At 39.5% G+C, this 9174-nt stretch overlaps 1 protein-coding gene across 2 annotated transcripts in view; it reads left to right on the top strand.

Moving 5' to 3' along the window:
* Nucleotides 1-281: 281 nt before the first annotated feature.
* Nucleotides 282-9174, top strand: part of rab6ba (RAB6B, member RAS oncogene family a) — a 66577-nt gene continuing 57684 nt past the window's right edge. Inside the window, exon 1 of one of the 2 annotated variants that reach the window (XM_013909372.1) lies at nucleotides 282-583. In XM_013909372.1, the coding sequence (XP_013764826.1) occupies nucleotides 514-583 (70 nt within the window). In that variant the 5' untranslated portion in view covers nucleotides 282-513. The remainder of the gene's footprint in view (nucleotides 584-9174) is intronic. The other variant, XM_005727179.1, reaches the window with a different exon arrangement.

Here is a 9174-nt window from a genome sequence, read left to right as displayed (position 1 = left end):
TATAGCCATATTGTGAAAATAAAACAATCATAAAACAAAGTAGAACAATTTACGGATAAATGAGGAAACAAAAAAAATCTGTAGTTTTTTTTCTTTTTGACATTTTTTAAGACCGTGTTTTCTGAAAAAGCTCCACACAGAGCTGCAGTGCTGTAAAGTGTTAGCGCGCGCACGGAGCGCGTGCCAGTGTCTTCGAACTTCGTGCTGAACCCTGAAAACATCAAAGCGGCGCCCGGCAGCACCTTCTCTACACACCGAGGCCCATGACGTCATTTTATATCACGAAGACGGTACCACGCATGCGCACAGGAGGGGGAGAGAAAAAAAAAAAGCCAAAGCGTCACGGAGCGGTGCAGCAGCAGTGTATGTGTGTGTGTCCTCATCACGAAGAGAGAGAGTGAACGGGAAGCAGCACCTCCGCCTTTTCCATCCAACATCTTCTCAGAACTCGAGTGGGAACGCGCTCAACTACACCTAGTCCGTACTCCCCCCCTCTTCTTCCTCCTCTTCAAAATGTCCGTGGGCAGTGACTTTGGGAATCCTTTAAGAAAATTCAAACTCGTCTTTCTCGGGGAGCAGAGTGGTAAGGACGCCTTTAATTCTCTGTAGAAGTTGATGTAGTGGCTCGGTGCACCTGCTGCTGCTGCTGGGGCCGGTCGGCAAGTTCATGTTTCAGAAGGAAGCAGAGCTTGATTTAGCCTGGTGACAGGGCGACTGTGTGGAGTTTTAGGACTTAAACTGAGCACCAGGAAGGAGAAAAAAAATGTCTGAGCGGAGCGTGGGGAGGAGATTTTAATCAAATTAGCAGCCCGTGAGGCTTTGCACAATAGTCGGGAGTGTGTGAATTGTCCCTCTGGCTCTTAAGTTTAAAAGTAAAATAACTGAAGCACTAAACCTGAAACGAGCTCTTCGGATGGAGTGCCGGCTGAATGCATGCAGGGAGGCTTGTACCAGCCTCAGGTCTGAGGTCTGCTGGGGATGGTACAAGTTGGCAAATATTCCTGTGTGCTGAGACACACCCAGGTTGTCAGTGGCGATGAGATAACTTGTGTGGCTGCAGTCTCTGCCCTGGTATTGTTCCAGCCTGCCTGCCTGATGAGGCTGGGACCAAGTTTGTGTGTCTGTGTATGATGACCTGCTCAGTCATTATTATTTCACACTAAATAGCATATTTCCCCCCCCCCTCCTAAACCATCAGAGTCCAAAGCTTCTCCTTGTCTGAGGTTGTTTTCCTCAGGATTACACAGCTGAGCTCCCTCAGACATGAGCTGAATGTCTGGGTTTTGTCTTCTGAGCAGGGCAGGTCGTTTTATGGTCTTGAGCAGCCCAATGAACCACATTAGTCACAGTTCAGGGCTCCAGCAGGTCATATTGATTACCCAGTACAGTGGGATCATGCATTAGCTTGAATAATGCTTCATTTACAGCAATGTGCCATGTTTAGTACTGTGTCTAACTAATAGGACATTATGTCATTTAACCCTGAAGCAACCGAGCTATTTCAGCAGCTCTAAAGAAATACTTTCAGTTTCTCTATTTGTGGTTGTAATGTCTTTACTGTGTCTTTATTTGTGAAAGATAATATAACATTTTTTATACAGTCATTTTATGTAAAAATCTGTTAAAAACACAAATGTACAAACAATTACATGTACAATTACATGTGTATATATATTATATGTAGTCCTAATGCTAGACATGAAAATGCATTTTAAAGCTTAGGCTATTTTGCATTTTATTATTATATATTATTTGAGGCTTTAGAAACAACAAATCAAAACCTATAAGGTTAAATATATGCTTATATTTACATACACACCTTTCCATTCTATTTGTCTGCCTGAAAATGCACTCCCAACTGCTAAATAATGAAGGCCAAGAAAAACAATGCAGTGATTGCTAACGTAAGTCGTCCACTGTGCAGCACTTGTATATGTGTCCAGCAACCACTGTGAATAATGAAGACTTCTGGGAAAGGGTCAGCAAACCGGACAAAAGATGTTACCTCCTCACGGAGGAGAAACAGAGTGCGATCTCACAGCTGTCGAGTTTTATTACCATCCATCACGCAGGTACAATGAATTATGTGAAAGATTCTTTTTTGGCTCTAGCAGATGCACTTAAGTCAGGTGGATAAACATCTCATTTGTCTGCAGAGACGTTTATGATCTTTTTTTTTCACCAAAATCATCAATCACAATCAACAATTGTGTTAAATAATCGTGAACTCAATATTATGATATTCAGTTAGGCTGTCATTGTGAAACTCTACTAAAGCCTTGATGGAGATACTTGTGACAATAACAGCTCATTTGACTTCTTCCTAGAAATTAAAATGATTGAAAACTGTAATTAATAAGAAAATGTATGGATATATTTTATAAATAAAAGAAACGGTGAATGAGAAAAACAAAGAGAGCCACTTTAATTCTATTCCGTTGGACCCTTTTACAGCTAACCCTTGTTTCTCTTTTCTGAACTGAGTACTTTCTGTCATATTTCAGGTCTACTTCCAGAACAAAAGCACTGGTGTTTAGGAATTAGTGGGGGTGATCTCCGCCTACTCATACTACCTGTGGAAAAACCCAGAACCTATTCTAATGGTTGCTAAACCAGATCTTTATTGATATATACTGAGGTGTCAAAACTCGTCATTAAGGGTACTGGTAAGGTTGACAAATATCACCTTTACCGGGGGGAAAGAGTTTAGCAACTTGAAGTTAAACTAGGTCATAGGTAAGGTGAGGTAAGGGCCAATTGCCCCCTGTTGGCCATTAGAAAACAATGCTTGGTAGGTTCTGCATCCATCTTTACATGCAGTCTATGAGGAGCCCCCTCTGTTAACAACTGACACAAGTGTTTTCATCTATGAGTCCAGCTATTCTGTAGTGCCTTGGATCCAGAATTTGTTGGTACTGTCCTACACGAGGCACCAGCGGTGTGTGCCTAATGAGAAAAATGATAATTACAAGTGATTTCAAAGCATTGTGATGCTTCAGATTTCCCTTTTTAGCTTATAAAACCAACAGCACATTCTGCTCAGTCGGCTCGCAGTGCTCTCGTCAGCAAATGAAAGTAAATTAGACGCAGTTTATATAAAATGTACAAACATACGCCTGCTAGTTAGCTTTTTCCTCTTGGGCAATTTTATGACATTAAGTGCCAAGCAACAAGCCAAAGGGGATTTATTTGGCTGGATAAACATAATATCAGGGAGTGCACTGTCTGTATTTACCCAACCACAAAGCCGTCTGATTCTTTTGACATTTCAAATTATGGTCACACTGAGAGACATAATGTCTTATCCAGTAAATTTATTCGTTTTAGACATGAATACAAATAAAATCTTTATTTTTATCTCTTTGTGTGCTGTATAAAACTTAATTTGAGGCTTGTGTAACCCATATTGATTCATAGTTCAAATAAGATTTGTATAAAAGAGGCTACTGAAGGCAAGCAAGCAAAAATGGCATTTAAGCAATCATTGCATCTCATCTCACTGTAAGTGTTTTACCTGTTTATTCGTTTATCTCTCGTTTGTTTGTTAGAATTGCGGATCATTTTTTACAGTGTGCACACAAAATATTTCTAAAACGTAAGGTAACAAACGAAGGTCTGTTTGAGCCAGGAAAAATCCCTGTACATGAACATACACTAAAACTAACAATAGGCCTGAATTATTGATAAAGGACATTTCTTATCCTAAGCAAAGTGGGCCACTTGGTAATTAAATTTCCTAATTGTTCAGCTTGTTGTTACAGCTTGAAGTCATTGCTCACCAACACGTGGTCTTAATAAATGCCGTTGTAGGGTGTTTACTCACTGACGAACAGCAAGACTGCATTTATCAGCATTTCTCTGTGTTTGCTCTATTGCGGTGAAACTTATTTTATGCTACACATGCACACCAATGGATTTGCTGGGTTTTGTGTTCAGCTCCTGCGATACATAATAAAGGATTTTAGACTCAGCATTTCCTATAATAACTGCTCACTTTCAGGTGATTAAGGCGACTTCTGCAAACTTTTATTAGCAAGATAAATGTTTGTAAAACAGCCATGTCAGTAGTGCTTGATCATTAATCTGATTTTAATTTAAGTTAGATTTTGCCAATGAGTTGTTATAAAACCAAGTTAGCTTCTATATAGCCCGACCTGTGACCTGTGTCTACTTTGGTGGCTTCAAGATTACATCTTTGCAAGTGAATCACTGAGCATGGAGCTCCCACTCTGGGCAAGTTACTGCCCCAAGTGGAAGAGTTTCGGTATCTGGTGGTCGTGTCCATTAGTTAAGGGGAAAAGGTGCGTGAGATTGAAGATGGATTGGGACCAATCTGTTGTGGTAAAGAAGAGAGAGATGAGCTTAAAAGCAAAGCTGTCAATTTACCGGCCGATCTATGTTACTACTCAGAGTAAAACTTCTGCTCCTTCCCATCAAAAGGAACCAGTTGAGGTTGTTTGGGCATCTAACTGGGATACCTCATGGAGACTTCCTATGCGAGGTGTTTCAGGCATGTCTTGGAGGGGTCAGACCAGGACTTGCTGGGGAGATTATAGTTTTCAGGATCAAATCCAACTATTTCTTTTGGCTGATGTTAGCATGTCTGTTATGGCCCTTTTTTGCAGCCTAGATTAAGATTTTTGCCATAGCATAGCAACTTTGTTGTGGTCTAAAGGCACTTTAGTTGGTCTCATTCTTTGGGTTTTCTTACCCCTCAAAAAAGCTTAAGAGTGTGCCAATGAAAGGGCATAATTTTTTAAATAAAATTACTTTTAAAGAAAGACATTCTTTATGAAATGGCCAGATATAAAAGGAAAATTAATAGTTTTCTGTCAAATACAGTAACATAGACTCTTTGCTTTTAATATGTGGAGACCAATCATGTTGACCCCCCCTCCCAAATACCCATTCTGATTCAGGAAACATCCTGATTCTGAATTCCACTGGAGACCCAGCAGGTCTGTACATCTATTCTTGTGGAGTTAAGTGTGTTCCTGTTATCAGTGCGAGGGGACTTTATTTGTCAACCATCCAGACAGCAGCAGCGGCAGCCTCATCTCCGGTGGAGCTGCGTGTCTCTGACACGTCGACTATAATTGCAGCTGGTGCCCAGGCGGGCGTGAATCCCATCAGCTCAGCCGCTATCTTTTATTAATATACACAACTGGACTGAAGTATGTCACAAAAAAACACCCCTTATTGTTCTTTTTGAGTTGAGAGTCCCTGTGTACAGTGAAGGCCCCATAATGGTGGACGTGGCTGAAAAATGTCTATAAAGGGAAAGATGGCACGATGTGCTGTTTTTCATAAAAGAATCCGCTAACGTCAGAGAGGTGGAGGCTCTACATTAAGTGGGTGGAAGCAGGAGGCAGAATGTGAAATGAGCTGTCAGGAAGCCATACTTCTTTAGGTGTTTTCTACACTCCGTGCACAAAGAAGGTTGGCTAAACATTTCCTTGACAAAGCTGAGGGCTTTAAGCAGGCCAATCAGCTGTTTCCAAGTATGCGCACCCACACTCCTGGTGGCAACCGCTTTTTACCCGTTCCAGCCTGAGTGCAATCAACCAAGTCTTTGTTAGAACACCTCAGATTACTGATCTGCATTTATTGGGCTATGAGTATTGTGCCTTAGGCGTCTTTTCACAGGAGCAATACTACATGGTACTTTGTAAAAGGCAATTGTTTGGAGCTAATCCCCTGGCTGAATGCTTCATTTCACCCCAGACAAACAGATGGGAATATATTTGGAAGACACATCCTCTTGGCCGCCATGAGCTTTTGCTCACTGAATCAAAAGGCCATCTTCTACCCTTTGCTGCACAGAGATTACCACTGTACAAACCAGCGCTGGCTTCAAAATACTCCTGAATCACCGGACTGACATGTTCCAAAGTAGGGCTCAGTTAGTTGTCTAATGCATCAATCAGTATGTCTCTAGGAAACAGCTTTCTGAGCAAATGAGACTCTGGGGTTAGGCTCACAACAGGCTGCCATATACCAGCCAACAATTTCTCACTTTCAGATTCTGAAACCACAAACCGTGTATTTCTCACGTTTCAATAACATACAGCTTGTTGTGCATACTCTGCACAATGACAAGCAGAAGGTAGTGCAAAAAAGTCTGTAGCAAGAACAGGCAAGTCAAACCACTGTAATGTTTTTTTTTTTTTGGTTTTTTTTTTAGCTTTATTGCCTGTGGCTCAGTTTTGGCTCCTGTTCTTGGTTTGATGGCTTCTATTTGCACCAATTTCATGGTATTTTTTAAATATTTATTATTTCTGATTTTGTGTTTCTTTAACACTCAACCACTTGACCTTTATGTGAACAAATGGGGAATTTCATTAACCAATTTCTTAATTATTCTAAGCAGGAATACTTTCCTAATGCCTCTGTTGGTGTTTATCCTATCTATACTTTTTCCTTTATCCATGATATGCTATTCTAAAAGTGTTCTTATAAGAACATTTTCTTCTAAAATGTTTCTTATGTCATTCCTTTCAACATTTTTAGTAAATTTAGTAAAGAACATGAACTATATGAGCAAATGCCATTTATTTAGTACATCCTTCTCTGTTGCTTCTTTCAATAGTGCACATTTGAGTGAATTATGTGTTACAGTCTGCTGATATCATTTTAACACAAAAATATAAATCAGCTGCTGACTCTGTGGTGCTTTTTTCAACAACAGACTACATTGAAGTCATCATAGTCACGCTGTTTTTCATCCTTTTTTGTTGCCATGCTTCAATTTCAAAGTAAATCTGAATAAACATCTGGTTTGTAGATGTTTGAATATTTTAAAAACATTTGAGTGAGCAAATGTAGTGATTAGAATTGCACCAATGATGTGAAAAAACAAACAAAAAAAAACTTATGTTACACAACTTTTCATTGTCCTCGCCATAAAATTGGTACCATTCCTGCAAAAAACTTGAAAATCTATGGAAGCAGACAGAGACATTTATGGTAGGAAAGATTTTTACTGTATGCTATATGCCATAAATACTGTAAAGGTAAAATATGCAAGAGGCTCATTCTTGCCAGGAGTATAGAGAATATAAAACATTTGAATGTAAATGGTAGCCATGCAGTAAATGGCCTCAGAGCTGATTCAAACGTTGGCAAATCCGGGTTTCATACATTTTATAGCTGATGGGAAATTCTCGCTTTGTGAATCAGAGGAGGTTGTAGATGAAATATGTGGAGAATGTGTGCTTTTAGCGTGGGTCGACTTGTTTGTTGTATTCCTGTCGTCACAAATGTTCCAGCTCCTTAAAACTTTATGTAACACCTTTGCAAACAAAAAATAAATAAAAATCTATATTTATCCGGCTTTAGCACCGTAATTTCAAGCTGCAAAATACCCCTGCCAGTCTAGTAGTAGGAATAGTTAATAATCTATTGAATTTTCAGTGGTGGGAGTGAAGTTGACTCATGGGATTTAAAATAAATAAATAAATAAATGAATTAAAGAAAACACCTACAGGTGATTAAAAGTAACTTCCCTGTTCAGAAATCTTCCCCTCTGAGTAGTTATAGCTCGCTCTGCTTTCTGCACTGCAGTGCTTTGAGTTTAAAATAGAGCCCCAGAAGAAAGGAAGGTGCCACTCACCTTCTTTAAATCAATATTTCAATATACTTAGAAATGACAGGCTTGCTTAGTTTTTACTGATTCTATAAACCAGTGTCAAATTTCATATTCCCATTTGACCTGTTACTGGGGCTGTACAATAAGTTGTTGAGCATCTGAAAGAAAGTAAGTTAAAAAATGTAAAATTCATAGATACCAGAGATCATCTTCTGACTTATAGATTTCTACAAACATGGAGCATTGCTTTAACTTTAGAATTGGATGGAGCCAGAAAACTGAATGTGGCTCTGTTTTGGGGGGTTAGTGAAGATAAAGACAATAAAACTGAAACGATGGAGGTTACATTGTGTTCAGTCAAAAATCTTACTGAGAGTTCTAGATAAACAGAGACAAACCCACCTTCTGCAAAAACAACACCTGAGACCAGATGATCCACATTAGTTTGTTTTGAAAGATAATTTGATGCTTCACCTACAAACATGTTTCATCAGTATTGCAAAAGTCATTCCTAGACAACTTTAAATCCACTGCCATCTCCAAAGTTAGTCAAAACAAAATCTTTCACGTTGTGCAAGAGTGTGTAAGACTAGACGGCGTCAAGTGAGTGATGGGTGGAACAGAACAGGCGAGGTCTCGCTGGGTTTGATTTAACTCCTCATCATCTCCTTTGAGATTCACTAATTTGACTAAAACTGTCATTAACTAAAATAATGTAAAGGATAAATACAGCTTTAAATCTCTGGAGTCTTTAAATGTAAAGAGGAGCTGCTGTTTTGGGATTTCAGCCTGTCCCACCGCCTCCTATTCTAAAAGTGAATCATTAAAAATGAGTAGCTGGAGACTGAGCTTGTAGCGTTTTCTATGATTGAGGAACTGCAGATTGGCTGTTCAACACTGGCACTTTGTCTAGTCTTCATTCCCTGAGTAGCATCTGTATTTGCTGTAGTATCTGCCAATCTACCTCCATCTAAAGATAGCTGCTCTTCTTTCATTTCACATCTAATTGCATCTTCCCAGAAAGTATTCTTCTCTTACGGATTGAGGGAAATGACTCCCTGATAGCTTTGATCTGCTATTGATCGGCTCAGCTGGCCATTAATAGTCTAAGTTAGTCCCTTTATCTGTGGCTTTAGGGCAACAATGCAGACTGTTATTTTTTTATATTCCAAGCAGCTGGGGCTCATTACCTGTTTTATGCTTTCATTCTGGTGATAACCATGGACGGAGGGCATATGGTTTTATGTGGTTCTTCTGTCTCACTCGTATAGTGCCTTCAGGGAATTTCTTCATATGTGGCACAAATGCTCACTCAAGAATGAACTGGCTAGATTTTCAAAAGAAGACATGTTCCCTTAGAAAAAATGTTTATGGACATGACTCAGGAATTCATACACAAATGACCAAATTTATAGGATAAAATGAGAAAGTGGTGGGACTCTGTATCCAAATATATATTCTCTCACCATATTGTCAGGGCTCTGTGTGCGGGCAGGTGGAAATGTGGATCCAAATGCAGGACTCCGAGATGAAATGTAACTGAAAACCACAGCTTTTATTGCTGGCATGAAACAAAACACAAACCA

This window comes from Pundamilia nyererei, unplaced genomic scaffold (genome assembly GCF_000239375.1).
Source record: "Pundamilia nyererei isolate P.nyererei 1_Seehausen unplaced genomic scaffold, PunNye1.0 scaffold00023, whole genome shotgun sequence".
Lineage (NCBI taxonomy): Eukaryota > Metazoa > Chordata > Actinopteri > Cichliformes > Cichlidae > Pundamilia > Pundamilia nyererei.
This window is presented reverse-complemented; position numbering and strand designations above follow the sequence as displayed.